This window comes from Arvicola amphibius, chromosome 8, assembly GCF_903992535.2.
Source record: "Arvicola amphibius chromosome 8, mArvAmp1.2, whole genome shotgun sequence".
In the NCBI taxonomy this organism is placed as follows: domain Eukaryota; kingdom Metazoa; phylum Chordata; class Mammalia; order Rodentia; family Cricetidae; genus Arvicola; species Arvicola amphibius.
Window position 1 is genome coordinate 105,373,513 of NC_052054.1, and position 16,623 is coordinate 105,390,135.

At 42.3% G+C, this 16,623-nt stretch overlaps 1 protein-coding gene across 1 annotated transcript; it reads right to left on the bottom strand.

Moving 5' to 3' along the window:
• Nucleotides 1–4,657: 4,657 nt before the first annotated feature.
• On the bottom strand, nucleotides 4,658–6,187 carry LOC119820706 (histone deacetylase 1-like). Its single transcript, XM_038339242.1, has one exon. It carries the CDS (start codon nucleotides 6,185–6,187, stop codon nucleotides 4,739–4,741), a length of 1,449 nt encoding a protein of 482 aa, XP_038195170.1. The 3' UTR covers nucleotides 4,658–4,738.
• Nucleotides 6,188–16,623: the final 10,436 nt, after the last annotated feature.

The window sequence follows — 16,623 nt, forward strand, 5'->3', positions numbered from 1 at the left end:
CACATGGACATTTGGACTGGAATGCTTTTTCTGAAATTTTTGGGTTGATAGTACAATTTATGGAGCACAAACGCATCATTTTAAAGTGTACAATCCAGGGCTTCTTAGTGTAATCATAATGTATAATGACTACACACTATTACCTACTCACTATTACCGCAGTGACTGTGGTAATATTGCCATCATGCATAAAAAATAGCCACATGTGATTGACTATTCTCAATCACACTGAAGAAAAACCGTGTACCAGTTAGCAGTCACCCCCCCCCCATCCTCCCATCTTTGAAGCTCAAAGCAACTGCCAATCTAATTTCTGTCTCTACAAGTTTTCGTGTCTTGAACTTTATCACACAGAGACTCGTGTATTATGTGGTCCCTTGTGACTAATTCTTTCACTTATCATAATATGTTCAAGGTTTGTTCGTATTGTAGCACAAATCTACTTCATTTCTCTTTATGGCTGAATTGTGTGGATATACCACATTTTGTTTATTCATCAGCTTTTGGTCATTATCAACATTGTACTGTGAACATTGACGCATGTAGTTTTGCATAGATGTTTTCAATTCTTTGGGGTAGGTACTCAGTAATGGAATTTCTGAGCTTTGTAAGTTGGCTTATATAATAACTGCACCATTTTACAATCCTACCAGTAATGTATGAACAGGATAATTTCTCTACATATTAACAATATGTTTTATTTTTTAGTCTGTACCTACCATGATTGTGTACAAGTGCGTGATGTTGTGTGTGTGTGAACATGTACAGAGAACGACTGTAGACTCAGTTCTCGCCATCTCTGTGTCCCTTACAGAGACCCCAGACTTGAGCTCACTTCACCAGGCTTGTGAGGCCAGGGTCTTTAACCACAGAGGTCACAGGACAGCTTGTGGGGACCAGTTCTCTCCTCCACCACGTGGGTTTCCAGACCTTGGCCTCAGGTCATCAAATGCCATCGCAAAGGTGAACTTGCCTGCTGAGCCATCTCCGTTTCTGGTTGGCTGAGTGGTTGGTTGGTTGGTTGGTTGGATGGTTGGTTGGTTGGTTGGTTGTTTAGTTGGTTGGTTGGTTGGTTGGTTGGTTGGTTGGCTGGCTGGCTGTTTTACAACATCCAGTAAAGTGGTGTCTCTGCCTCCCCACTTCTTATGAGCTTATTTACCAACCATTTGTGTACATTTCGAGACATTTGCCTCTTTAAGACATTTACTCATTCTTTATATTGAATTAAAAGAGCTCCATTATTCTGAATATTAGGTCTTTGCAAAGATTTTCACTATCTTTTTTGTTTGTTTATTTGTTTGTTTGCTTGCTTGCTTTTGAGACAGGGCTTTTCTGTGTAGCCCTGGTTGTCCTGAAACATACTTTGTAGACCAGGCAGGCATCAAACTGAGAGATCCACCTGCCTCTGCCTCCTGACTGCTGGGATTAAAGGCGTGCACCACCACAGCCCAGTGGCTTTTCACTATCATAATAGTGTCCTTTTATTCATTGTTTTAAACTTTTCATGACATCTCAATTATCTGTTTTCTTGGGTTGTGTTTCAATATCATACCTGAGAATCTGTTCCCTAATTCAAATTCATGAAGATCTGTACCCAAGCATTTCCTTTTAGGAGTTTCACGTCACAATTTTGGTTCTTGATTTAGAGTTCGTTGAGCTGTGAGGTTGAGGGTCCATCTTCAGTCTTTTACATGATATCTAGTTACCTAGCCCTGCACATTGAAAATACATTTCTTTTCCATTGATCTGTACCCTTGTTGATATCACCTGGTCATGGAGTTATGTGTTTCTTCTGTCTCTCCTTTCCACTGGTCTGCCTGGCCACCCTTAAGCCAGTACCACATTGCCATGATACTATAGTTCTACAGTAAGTGTGTAAATGGAGAAGGGTGTCTCCCAGCAGGATAGATTTAAAGACTTTAAAAATAATAAAGAAGAATTTTGACACATTTGCACCTGTGTGTCCACAGTATAATTCTTTTTAAGTTTATTTATTTATCCTTCCATGGTACAATTCTAAAGCATCAATTTAAAACATGTACATCTGTTGTGTGATGAAGCTTTTCCTAAGAAGATGTAACATACACATCTACTAACCCCAGATAGTGATCCCATGACAGACCAAAACCCAGCTTGGTAAAATAAATAAATAAATAAATAAATAAGTTTTATTGAAGTTACCTACAGGAGTATGGGTGAGGGAATATTTACAGGAGCAGAAATGACTCAAAGGCAGTTGCATGACCAAAGCCCATCCCAGCATGGACTCACTAAATCTGGGAGCCTGGAGCACACTGCACAGCCTATAGACACCTCAATAAGTTGGACAATGTCCTTTCCAAGTGACTCTAGTCTAAACATCTTCCAGAGTCTTCTCTGTAGCATGGCTTCACTTGATATTATTAGACACATAGGTTCTTCCACACCTTTTCATAAAAATTACTTAATGGACATCCACATAATAATCGCTCACAAATTGTATGTTATTATTTCCTTTAGAAATAAACATTTTTTTAAAAAAAATTGTGCAGTAATTAAATAAACTTGTATGTGGCAATTGCATTCAGTTTTAGCGCTATGAGTGATGAGGTAATTTTATCTGTATATTCTGCTAAACTTCATTTGTAGCATTTGCAGAGACAAACTGAGATTTGTTAGTCACAGAACATAAACATATGTATGGCAATTGACCCGTATCAAATACACATTGCACCAATTTAATACTGCTCCAAAACACCACATTTTTGTCCAGATTGGGCACTATACTTTTTAAAACTACTTTAGTGATTGAAAATAATATTTTTCAACAATGGCTGAAAAGCTATGCTTTAATTTGTTTTTTTAATTGTTGATTAATTTTTATTTTACGTGCATGCGTATCTTGCCTGTGTGTTTGTGTGTGCATCTCGTGTGTGTCTGGTGCCTGCAGAAACCAGAGGGTGTCAGATGCCCTGGAAATTGAATTACAGCTATAAACTGCCATGTGGGTGCTGAGAACCAAATCCAGATCCTCTGCAAGAGTAGCAAGTATTCTTGACCACTGAGTCATTTCTCACGCCCCTTTAATTATATCTGTATGATACTACATATGTTTTGACATTTGTGTACTAGACATTGATTTTCTCATGACGGTATCTATTCCTTCCATTATTAGTATCTAGCTGTCTTCTAAGACCTTCAACCCTATTTGTCCCTCAAGTCTTTACCAGAATGTCATATTACAGCCAGGCATGGTGACAAACACTTGCAACTTCAACACTTGAGGGGTGGAGGCAGATCAGAAGTTCAATGTCACCCTCAGCTGCTTAATGAGTTTGAGGCCAACCTGGGATACATGAGAACCTGTCAAAAAAAAGTTGCAAATTAAAACCACAATAAGATTACCTCATAGCTGCTCCAGTGCCCATTACCACAAAGGCAAACGCAAAAGATTGGTGAGCATGTGGAGGAAAGAGAGCCCTTAAACACTGGGGTGGGGATGTAAATCAGTTCAGCCACTGTGGGAAACCTGGAATTTTCTCAAAAAATTATACACTGATCTACACTACGATCCAGCAATTCCATGTCTGCGTATCTATCCGGAGGAAATGAAATCAGTGTGTCGGAGACATCTGCTTTCCCATGTTTACTGCAGCGTTATTCACAACAGCCAAAATATGGAGCCAATATAAATGTCGATCATTGGGAAATGCATAACGGAAACAGTGGGGGGAGGGCAAGAGCATGGATGAACTTAGGGGACCAGAGACCAGGTCTGCCTTTCTGGACCCAGTTCCTACTTTTCGCCATCTCCTACCTTTCGCTGCCTCTCAATAATTCCAGCATAGTAAGAATCCATCACAGGATCAATCTATTGTCGAAGACCCTTCAAAGCCCTTGCTGGCAGGTCCAGCTCTGACCACCACCTCCTTCAGGGATTGAGCCTTTTGCAGGGAGGGGCAACTTCCCATCCAAACCATAATGATGGGCGAGCTGCCATGCAGACCTTTTCAAAGAAGGAAATTGTGCCACTCGTCGTATCGTGCATACCCTGGAAGGACATTGTGCCAGGTGAGGAAGAGAGGCACTGGATGGCAAGTCGCCCCTGAGCTCACTTACACATGGATCTAAGAAAACAGAAGTAGAAAGTGGTGGTGACCAGGGACTGGGTCGGGGTTAGACTGAAAAGATGGTTTTGCAAGAGAGACAACATTTCTATAAAGCCATCACTGGGGAAGCTAAAGCAGGAGAACCAGGGGTTCAAGGTCAGCTTCAGCTACATGATGAGCTGCAGATCAGCCTGGGCTACAGTGAGACCCCCCCAGTCTCAAAAGAAAAATCAATAACTAGGAAGACTAAGTCTCAGAGACCTGTCGGACACGCTGGTGACTGCCGTAAATGACGGATTATAGACTAGAAAATGGCTAGGAGAGTACACTCCAGATCCTCACACCATAACATAGGTATGTAAGACAACAGGCATAGATGATAATTTGATTTAGCCCTTCTACAATGTGTACACTGTTCAAAATATCACTTACACTGTAGGTTACAGACAATTTTCATTTTAAAATAAAAAATTTAAATCTTAAATGAAATGAAGTATCACATTAACCACTTCTCATCACCTTTGATGTAACCAATGTTCTGCCCATTTTGTGCTAATTTTTTTTATTTAATATATTTTATATAAATACACAGAGGAATAGAAAATATAAAATCTGAGAGATTGGGAAGAAGCCAGAGTTGCAGATCTTGCTCAGGCTAACTTGACCTCTTCTTTGACCCCTTTGGCTTCTGGCTTCTCCTCCTTGGTTTTTTCCTCTTCTGTGACTTCCTTTTTCTCTTCTGGATCTTTTTCTTTTTCATCCTCTGTTTTGACTCTTTTGGCTTTTTTGAAATTAGAAGAGTTCTTGCGACCACCTTCTCCCTCCTCATCTGAATCGGAAAATTCTTCCTCACAGGCAATCCGTTTGTCAGAGGAGCAGATGGAGATGCGCTTGTCAGGGTCTTCTTCATCCTCGTCACCACTCCCCTCTGGGATGGCATCCTCAGGGATTGCCTGCATTTGGACGCCAGGCGCATGGGGCAGCATTCTCAAGTTCTCGAAGAGCCGTTGCTTGATCTTCTCCAGGTATTCGTTAGTGTTCTGGTTAGTCATATTGGAAGGGCTGATGTGAAGTTTGAAGTCCGGTCCAAAGTATTCAAAGTAGTCATTGTATGGTAGTTCATTAGGGATTTCTGTGTCCAGGGCCACAGCTGTTTCATAAGTCCAGCACCGAGCAACATTCCGGATGGTATATCCACCTCCTCCCAGCATCAGCATAGGCAAGTTGAAACTCTTGACAAACTCCACACACTTGGCATGCCCTTTGATGGTCAGATTGAAGCAGCCTAACCGATCCCCAGATAGGGAATCTGAGCCACACTGTAAGACCACTGCACTAGGCTGGAACATCTCCATTACTTTGGACATGACTGGCTTGAAAATGGCTTCATAGGACTCGTCATCGATCCCATCTCGGAGGGGGTAGTTAACAGCGTAGTACTTGCCTTTGCCAGCCCCGATATCCCGTAGGTCCCCAGTTCCTGGGAAGTACTCTCCATATTTATGAAAGGACACGGTCATGACCCGGTCTGTGGTATAGAAGGCCTCTTCCACACCATCGCCATGGTGAATATCAATATCAATATACAGTACCCTCTGGTGATACTTTAGCAGTTCCAGGATGGCCAAGACGATATCATTGACGTAACAGAAACCAGATGCTTCAGACTTCTTTGCATGATGCAGACCCCCAGCCCAGTTCAGAGCGATGTTCGTCTGCTTCTTATTAAGTTTCACAGCACTTGCCACAGAGCCACCAGTAGACAGCTGACAGAACTCAAACAAGCCATCGAATACAGGACAGTCCTCACCAACGTTGAATCTCTGCATCTGCTTGCTGTATTCAGACATGTTATCTGGGCGAATGGAACGTAAAAATTTAATGTAGTCATCACTGTGGTACTTGGTCATCTCCTCAGCATTGGCTTTGTGAGGACGATAGATTTCCATTTTTCGGTAGAGACCATAGTTGAGCAGTAGATTGTGAGTCATGCGGATTCGGTGAGGCTTCATCGGGTGGCCTTGTCCATAATAGTAGTTTCCAACATCACCGTCGTAGTAATAACAGACTTTCCTCTTGGTGCCCTGAGTCTGCGCCATCTTGCCTGCCGCCCGGCCCTCCCGTCAGTCGGTATGCCCGCCCGCCCGCCCGCCCGCCCGCCCGCGGCTCCTCAAGGCGTCCGACCAGGGGGCTTTTGTGCTAAATCTTATGTTAGTGCCCAGAAAGAGAAGGTCAGCCACAGAATCAGGCTGTGGGTAAAGCACTGTTTTTGAAAAAAATGAAAGCTGAAATCAAGCAGGTTTGGGGTCCTTCAAAAGTAGCCTTCAGGGCTGGGACACAGCTCAGTCAGTAAAGGACTTAGCGCAAGCATGAGGATCAAAGTTTGCTCCTCAGAACCCACAGAAAAAAAATCAAGGTGCAGTGACATACACTTGTAACCCCAGCGCTGAGGAAGCCGAGACAGGAAGCTTGTTGACAGGTCCAGGGCTGTAGCTGTGTTGGAGGGCGTAGCCTCCCGATCTCCAACCACGGAAAAGGTGAAGGGAAGGAGATGACAGCAATCAAAACACACTGTAGGCCGGGCGGTGGTGGTGCACGCCTTTAATCCCAGCACTAGGGAGGCAGAGGCAGGCGGATCTCTTGAGTTCGAGGCCAGCCTGGTCTACAAGAGCTAGCTCCAGGATAGGCTCTAGAAACTACAGGGAAACCCTGTCTTGAAAAACAAAACAAAACAAAACAAAACAAAACAAAAAAAAAAAAAAAAAACCAAAAAAAAACAAAAAAAAACCACACTGTACAAAATTCTCAAAGAACTAATAAACTAGTTTAAGAGTTTAAAGAAGGGGGAGGGGCCCTAGAGGTGTCGCTCTGCTAGCAGAGTGCTAGCAAAAAATTCCGGGTTCCATCCTCAGCACCGTATTAAAGCAGAACCTAGTGGCTACGTCTGTGATTTCAACACTCTGAAGGTAGAGGCAGGAGGTTCAGAAGTTTCAGGCCAGTCTGAGACACAGGGGAGCATTGTTTGTTTGTTTGTTTGTTTGTTTTAAGTGACCTTTTATTCAGCTCAAGGGAAATTGTCTTCTTTGCTATATTATACATTTAGTTTAAAAAGTAACGTTCATTTGGTGCCAGATTCCCCAATTACTAAGGGATTTCCATTGAGAAGACTTCCCTCCTATTCCCGTGCAGCAAAAATCAGTTCCCTCCCTAGTACTGGTTCCTCCATATCATCATCCTCCATCCAACCAACATTTTCTTGATGTTTGCTCAGTGCAGCTCCAAGGTACAGTGGCTCAGAGAGGTTTGAATCCCATCTTGACCCCCGATAGCCATGCTCTTGAGTGAATCCCATCTTGACCCCTGATAGCCATACTCTTGGGTCAAGTTTCAGATTCCTTATCTGTGAAATGGAAAGAGTGACGTTTGGTTTAGGAACAACTGGATGTACCCCCAGGTCACTGGCAGAGACTGGAGGGCTATGGTGCCATGGTGAAGCTGCCCAGTAAAGTCTGTCCTCAAGATTTCTGTCACATGTCTCTTTATAACCCGCATCTTGGTCCTTTCTGCACATTTCTGCTTTGAAGAAAGCTTCTTTTTTGTTTGTTTGTTTGTTTGTTTGTTTGTTTGTTTGTTTGTTTTTCTGTTTTCCTAGATTCTAGAATGTCCCATTTTAATCTCCTCCTACTGCAAGGAGACCCATCCATAGAACTAAGCCTTCAGATCACCATGAGGAAGAAGGCTGGGGCTTTCTATCACCTCAAACTGCCAGAGAATTTTCAACCAAACACTCAAATGTCACATTCCCCAGTAAAATGTAGATGTCCCTCTTGGCATTGTGGGTAACACCTCAGCATTGTGGGTAACAGGTTTTCTGCCATGGGAGAACAATGAAGACAAGAAACTCACAGACCTTTCTCAGAGGCCATGATTTTCAGCCAGTGAGCTACTCAAATACAGTACTAGGTGACATTTTCCTTACCAGCCATGCTCTTGTTTGCAGGAAAGAGAAAACTCCCTGTCTTAAATGATTCTGTCCAAGCCCACGTAGCTTTCCTAACAAAATATTCCCCTTGGCTAGTCGCACAGAGAGGACACCTTCTGAGCGCTGGACGAGTTCTAAGAAGTGGCCAAGGCCAGATACACTTGGATGAACAACCAGAGGCCAGTCTCTGATATTCGGGTCTCTGATTGATTCCTCCTACTACAGGGAAACTTCCCAATGTGAGGAGGCAATGCTGTCTCCAAACAGTCAGCTTCAAGTGGAGGCTGGAATCTAACCACCTCCTCTTAAGCCCAAACTTTGGGATTGAGGTAGCGTTGAGCAGAGGAACCACTTCGCTTCTCTCTCGGCACTGGATGTAGGATGGGTTTGGACATGTCAGGCAAACTGGACTAGCCAGATCTCCAAAATCAACCCTCTAAGAACTAGTTGAAGCCCACCCGCAAAGAGCACAGTCCTGAGCACCCAAGACATCCCAAGAGTAGCGTCCGGGGGCTCAGTCTTTCCCCTGAAGTGGCTGTGGGAGTCCTAAAGAGGAGTCTCCCATATCTCTCCCACCAGGTCCTGTGACGGGTGACAGTGGCCAGTGGGCAGGGAGAGCCAAATGTGGCAGGGGAGGCACCCACAGGCAGGCAGCCTGGTTCTCAGCACAAAGAACACCTTCTTAGTATGTGTGCCTTTGCTCTCGACCTAAACAATGATCTGTTATTTTAGGTCTCTCCTCCAATCCAGATGATTCAGATCCCAGGGACCTAACTCTGCAAACCTGATTCATCTCTAAACCTCCTGTTCTATCTTTCCGATCTGTTTCTTTACCAGCAAACATTATAAGTCAATCTGTGTTGTGTTTTTGGGTTTTTTTTTAATCTCCAAGGACATATATACTTTAACTTTTTTTAATTGGCATGTATTTCTCATTCCCAAGAGAAATGAGGATAAGTTGGGTTGTCTTTTTTTTTCAGGAGTCATTAAGATATTGAGACTTTGTTAAGTGGGTGCAGGACTCCGGGAGCGTTAGCATCTTTATAAGGGTAAGCCTTCCAAGCGAGCCACATGACCCAGCTCTGCACTGAGCTAAGGGCTCTGTTACATCTCCTTGGGGTTTCATCTTTCAATAGCTTTTTAAATTCATTTGTTCATTTTTATTTTCTGTATATAAATGTTTTGCCTGCATGTATGTATGGGCACCATGTGGGTGTTTGTTGTTTTCAGGGGCCAGAAGAGGGCATCAGATCCCCTGGGACTAGAGTTATAGACAGTTGTGAGCCACCATGTGGGTTCTAGGAATTGAACCTGGAACAGCAATCAGTGTTCTTAACTGCTGAGCCATCTCTCTAGCCCTATGGTTTTATTTTTGATATTGCTATTGTTAATGGGACTGTTTTTAGATATATTTAATGATGGGTTACTGTTATTTAAGAATCTGTGCGTGAGTGAGTGTGTGTGTATGTAGGTGTAAATGTATACTCGTGCATGGGGAAGTCAGAGAACAACTTTGGAAGTCATCTCTCAGACACATATGCCTTTTTATTGAGGCAAGGTCTCTCATTGACCTGGAACTTGCCAAGTGGGGTAGGCTGGCTAGTGGGTCCACTTATCTCCATTCCCACTTCCCACTCCTGCCTCCCCAGTGCTGGAAAGGATTCTTTTTATCTTTTAAGTTGTTTTTTATAGCCAGGTGGTGGTGGCATAGGCCTTTAATCCCCACACTTAGAAGGCAGAGGTAAGAGGATTCCTGAATTCAAGACAAGCCTGGTCTACAGAGCAAGTTACAAGACAGCCAGGGCTACACCTTGTCTCAAAAAACAAACAAAAAATTATTTACTTACTTAATTATTTGTGTGTAGGTGTGTGCATGAGCACATGAAGATTAGAGGACAATTTGAGAGAGTCAGTTCTCGCCTTCTTCTAGGGAGATACATCACTAAATTTAGGTGATCAGACTTAGCGGCAAGTGCCTCTACCTGCTGAGCCATCTTGTAGACCCTTATTTTATTTCTACAAATGTTTCTTTGCACATGACTACTTTGAGATTTTTTTCTAAACAGCCATTTTATTATACCCAGTTTCAAGAATTGGTAAACGGACAGATACTTATTTGCTAATGATTTGATTGCTTATCAAAAAACACTCCAAAGATTTAAAAATACTAATTCAATAAGGATATTTATGATGACTTCAAATAGAAATTACTGTTCAAACAGCAGTAGCATTATTTGTGTTAGCAACAGTCAATTATAAAACATAATTTTAATAACCACAAATAAGAAAATACAATTTTCAAAGTCTGAATTATTAAAGTTTTGAGACTGCTAAGAAACCAAAAATAAGCCAAGTTGTAGGGGAAATTCTCATGGGTCTTAATAATAAAAGCCCTGAGTCAGATATAGGGGTAAATGTTGAAAGATCAGAAAAGCAGAGCAGCCAAACCATTAGTTCTTACCTCTACCGAATCCTCAGATCCAATGGGTGATCCTGTCTCTAGGAATCCTCAGATTGAATGCCTTGAACTCCTGTCTCCTCCTGCCTTATATTATGCATTCTACCCAGCCATATCACTCCTGTCTCCAAATCCCTACTGCTGGGACTAAAGGCATATGGCTAGGATTACCTTTGTGTGAGCTCTGTTTCTCTTTTAGACTACATCTGCCTCTGTCCCCAAGTGCTGGGATTAAAGAAATGTGTATGCCACTGCTGCCTGACCTCTATGACTGACTAGTGTGACTAGCTCTGCACTCTGGTCTTCAGGTGGGCTTTATTTGTTACAGCACAAACAAAATAGCACTACATTTCCACTTTTTTGTCTAAAATGAAAAGGCTATAACTAATATAAGAAAAACTATATATAATAAATACAATAACTATATGCAATATATACAGGCAATAAGTACATCAGCAATGTGTAGTCCATTTGCATTTAACAAATTCAGAAAAAATACTTCATTATCTATCCTATTTTAGTGAGTCCAAAAGGTTTTACCTAATTCCCATTCTATTCTAACTTGCATTACCAAAACCATCTTTTTATGTCTCTCAACTTTATTCCCTTTACATTTCTTTTGTGAAGTTCTTTTCTGAGTCTGGTAAACAAGGAAGACGTAACTTTAACTATCTAGTCTTCAACTCCCTCAGAGGCCTGAGAAGGAAATAATATTAACTGAGTAAACAGAAAGTGTGAGCAAGCAACTTCCAAAAATGTGAGAAATGACAGAAACAACTGGATGCCTGAATAGTCACCCAAGGTTCCTCTATAAAGCTGGTGCATCCATCTTCAGCCTACAAACCTAGAATATTCAACAGACTTTTCTGTGAAGCGGGATTTTTGAAGGACTGTCAAACCTTGTCTTGGCAAGGTTTGGCAGTCACTCTCTTTTATGCCCTGCTTGTCCATACTGTCAGCAATCAAGGTAAGGGCACTTTCTGGCCCAGTGGCTTATTTTTGCCTCAAAGAAGGCAAACTCTATGTGAAGTTCCTTTGATTCCCATCATCTTCTCTGAAGTAGATTGGTGCTGAAAGAAGCAGACATGTCTCATTGTCATTAAAAAAAGAACCTATTAAAATATATTAAATACCATACTCTGTATATCTCTAAAGTGTTTAAGACAACCTGTTTATCTAAACTATATCTCTGTTTGACCTTGAAAACATACATAATATGACTACAAGTTTGATTTTAATAAGTGATTAATTACTGACCTGCATTTCCTTATTATCCTAAATAGTTGGTAATAATAACTTTCAAGGGCTAGAAATTTGCATTACATTGTTAAATGAACTGTGTGGGTACAATACCTTGAACAAGATTAGAAATAGTTCATGCTCCTAGGGAATCTAAGTAATAAGGTGAACCCAAAGAAAAACATATATGGACACCCACCTGGGGGTTGGAGACAGACAGGGTTGCCTGACAGGACTGGGAGCATGGGAGTGGGGGGAGGAAGGGGAAGGGGAGGAGGAGGGGAGAAGGTGAGGGTTGAGGAGAGCTTGGGGGAATAGGACGGTCAAGATGGAGGAGAGACAGATATGAGAGGGGGAGAGAAATATCTTGACTGGAGGAGCCATTGTAGAGTTGGCAGGAAGCCTGGCTCTGGTGAGGTTTTCAGGAGTCCACAGGGATGGCCCTAGCTAAGACCCTAGGCAATAGTGGAGAGGGTGCCTGAACTGGCATTGCTTTGTATTTAGATTGATGATTATCTTAAATATCACCATAGAACCTTAGTCCAGCAACAGATGAAAACAGAGGCAGAGTCCCACATTGAAGCACTGGACTGAGCTCCCAAGGTCCAGTTGAAGAGTGGAAGGAATGAGAATATATGCAACGAGGTCAAGACCATGAAGGGTTCATCCATTGAAGCAGTTTGCCTGAGCTAATGGAAGCTCACCAACTCCAGCGGGACTGGGAAGGACAAGCATAGGACCAAACTAGTCCCTCTGAATGTGGTTGATAGTTGTATGGCTGGGGCAGACTCTGCTGCATGTACTGACTTGGGGATCCTATTCTCTTTGGATGTATACCTTGCTCAGCCTGGATGTAGTGGGGGGGGGGGGTTTTGGACCTTCCACAGGGTAGGGTGCCTTGCCCTCTCTTAGGATTGGAGGGGAGTGGGGTAGGAGGGTGTTTGGAGGGAATGGGAGGAGGGGAGGGAGTGGGACTTTGGATTGGTATGTTTTTTAAAAAAATTTAATAAAAAAATTTGAATGCTAAAATGCTGAGCATGCCAAATGCTGAGGGAATAGGTTTAACTGGGGAAAAAAATATGTACAATATGTTCTAACAAAAAATAACCTTAAATTTGTATCAATATACAAAAATCCATATCAATGTAAAATATTTAAAACAGTAGTTGCTTTTTAAAAGTAAATTCAATAATCTACCTTTTTATTCTATCATATCTATAGCCCCCATTTTTCTTTTCAAACAAGAATGCTGAATCTAATCTCCTTTGTTTAGCTTTTTTCCTGGTCATTACCAATAACAAACTTGTAACCAACCATTCTTGAGAATATGGGTGCCATATTCTTAAATTTACTTCCTGGTGTCTGGTGGTGATGGCGTCTTAGGGGGATCCTGGAAAGAAAATTTTGGGTTAATTGTCAAGTCCTAACTAGAGTGGTCTGTGAGGCTGGATCATCTCAGCTAGCCACCTCAAAATAATCCTGGCAGTCTACTCCAAAGTCAGTCTTGAGGTGCTATTTTCAGCTTAGTGGTGTTATCATAGTTCAGGTGGAATTGTCGTTGTGGGATCTTTTTGGAGACTTCAAAGATTGCCTTAGGTCAGATTATTCCTTTTCTTGGTGGTTTTTTTCCCCAGGTATTTCTCCTTTCTTCTCTGTATGTTTATTTGTCCAAAAGTTGTGTTTATTTTCCTGAAAAGGCAAAAACAAAACCCTTCCCCAGCCATAACTTTGGGAAGGTTCCCTTTTGGCAAGTTATATCTGAACAAATGAAAAGCATTTGTTAGTTTTATAAGTTAGTTTAGACTGAGTGGTCATGCTGTTTGATGAACTACCACCTCTTCTAATGAAGAGGTCTCCCTTGTTCAAACCTAATCTTTACCAATTTTGATGGTATCCATAGTTTTTCTTCCCCTGTGGAAACAAAAGCAAAACCCCTTCCCCAATGCAACACCAGGTGTGGTGTCACATGCCTTTAATCCCAGCACTCAGGAGGCAAAAGTAGACAGATCTCTGAGTTCAGGGCCAACCTGGTCTACAGAGTGAGTTCTAGGACAGCCAGAGCCTTATAATAGGACACTGTCTCAAAAGAGAGAGAGAGAGAGAGAGAGAGAGAGAGAGAGAGAGAGAGAGAGAGAGAGAGAGAGAGAGAGAGAGAGAGAGAGAGGAAAAAAGAAAGGAAAAAAGAAAAATAAAAAAAACAAAAATAATAATAAAATGTTCAGGGTGTTGAGGTAGAGAGATGGCTTGGAGGGTAAACATGCTTGCTTTACCAGCATAAATACCTGAGTTTAAATCCCAGTACCCACATTTTTTAAAAAGGCACAGTTGTATACACCTGAAACCTTAGAGCTTTTAAGGATGGAGAAAGGAGGATTACTGCAGCTGGCTGACCACAAGCCTGGCTCCAATTCAGTGAGAGATCCCGACTTGAGTGAACGAGGCAAAGAGTGGGAGAGGAGCATGCCTGACATCCTCCCCTGTTCCCCACAGGCATATCCACACACATGCACGTACAAGACATGAGCACACACACAGGCACACAGGCACCCCAAAAAATGTTCAGAATATATACAGCGACATTTCAATACTGCTTTGTTTCTAAAAGGGAAAACTCAATATTGACAGGGTATCATATTTTCTTATTAATATATAAAGTTGATAAAATCATAGGCAATACTTTAGAAACTTGGAAAACTTTTTCTAGAGTTCTTCTAGAGAGTAAAAATCCTGAGGCCAAAAAGATTAGCTTGGAAGGTGAAACATATTTTAAAGCTATAATGAGTCAAACAGTATGGTCAGGAGTAAGAGGCAAAGCAACAATCAGGGTCTAGTTTCTTAAGGTAAACATGATGATGTAGCCTGAGAAAAGGACAGCCTAAATACGTAGGAAGAAAAACTCAGGAAATGGCGTTTAAGTAACTACCTTCTTTAAACTACATTTTCCACTTTAAACCAAAATACATTCTACAAAACATACATTCGTAACAAGGAAAAACATACTGAAGTTAGAAGGGCTTTTATAATCTTGTGTTAGAGCCATTGAAGAATAAGACTTCCTGGCTTTTGGACACCTTTCATAAAGTAGATGGGTGAGTCCTCATAGTTACTCCTTGACCACCCCTTTATTTGGGCACAATCCCACAGTGCTGAAAGGTCCGTTCTATGACACAAAGCTAGCAGTGCGGTGTACACTAGGGGTAGTGATGGCTTCCTCCTCTTCAGGGGTGATAGAAATGGTTGTGAGGTAGTGTAGTGCAACTCTGGGGGGCACTCTTGATGCTGTTGCCAGATGTGCCTATCTCCTACCACCCTTAGGTAGACCCCTCTCCTTCTGTCCCTCTCACCACCCTCTGGCCCCTAAACATGCACTCTATAGAACTGACACTCTTAAAGAGACAGTGCCAGGCCACACTTAATCCTATTAAGAACTTTTTGTGGGCCGGGCATGGCGGCACACACCTTTAATCCCAGTACTCAAGAGGCAGAGGCTGGCAGATTTCTGAGTTTGCAGCCAGCCTGATCTACAGAGTTCCAGGACAGCCAGTGCTACTCAGAGAAACTCTGCTTTGAAAAAAATAAATAATAAATAAATAAATGGAACTTTTTGCTTATTCAGATACCTTAAGATCTGCTGGAGGCATACCTCGAGGGAGTAGTCCTTCTTCTTACCTCTTTTCAACAGATGGCCAGTAAATTAAATGTCGGAACACACGATATTTGCCCTTGATGGCTGTCCAGCCACCCCAAGAAGCATCAGGCAGGACATGGCAAGAGACAAAAAACAGATGAAAGACAAATCTGTCTTCTGAGCTCTGACACCGTTGATGCTGTCTCTGTCTTGGGAGAAAACCTAATTTGAGCCATCAGGTACCACAGTGTGACTTTCAGCAGGTGTGGGGTGATCCTTGGGGGCTTGCCTGTTGAAGTTCGATGAGAAGGTTTGGTTTTTCAGGTGGCTTCAGTTCACAGACATTTGATCCCTCTTTGTAAGCTCCCAAACGCAAACGACATAGAAGTGTGATTAATGAATAACAAACTGGGTTTGAATCCAGGCTCTCCAAAGCCTAGCTATGTGACTGATCCTGGGCAAGTTACTCAATTGTGATGTGCCCCCGTTTCTTCATCTATAATATGGAAGTAAAGCTAGCTACCAGGATTGGTTGGACATTTTGCCTCAGAGTAGAGTGCCTGCCTACCAGGTGTAAGGTTCAGCACTGAAGAAATAAGTAAACAAAGCTACTAGGATTAAATCTGCTAATCATAAGTGGTTTAGTAAACACATCAAGATCAACCTGATACCTAATGAGCACTATACGGATAGTTTAAATATCCGATTTATCCAATTGTCCCTTCTGATTTTTCCCACACCTCCCTCCTCACTAGTCAGTCTGTCTGTGGTTGGTCCCAAGGGGTCATATGCTGGAAGCTTGGTCTCTGGATGACAACACGAAGAGATGGCGGAAGTTTTAAGAGGCAGGACCTAAGCCAGGCTGGTGGTGCAATACACCTTTAATCCCAGCACTTAGGAGGCAGAGGCAGGCAGATCTCTATGAGTTCAAGGCCAGCCTGTTCTACAAGAGCTAGTTCCAGGATAGGTACCAAAGCTACACAGAGAAACCCTGTCTCGAAAAGCAAAGAAAAAAAAAGAGGGGTCTTTAGGGTATCAGATGCTCCACCCTTGGATCCTGCTAAGTTCTCGATAGTGAGTTGTTGTGAAAAAGTAAAAGGAGTTCCTTTGCTTCCTTTGCTCCCTCTAGCTTCCAGCCCTGCCATGCGCTCTGTAAATGCATCTTACATCTTAAATATCCTTCAGACGTATCATTCCTAACTTGGTACTACTGGTCACTCATCCATTC

Bases quoted from the DNA above. Each gene is read 5' to 3' on its own strand.
- LOC119820706 (XM_038339242.1), bottom strand. From the start codon at position 6,187: ATGGCGCAGACTCAGGGCACCAAGAGGAAAGTCTGTTATTACTACGAC.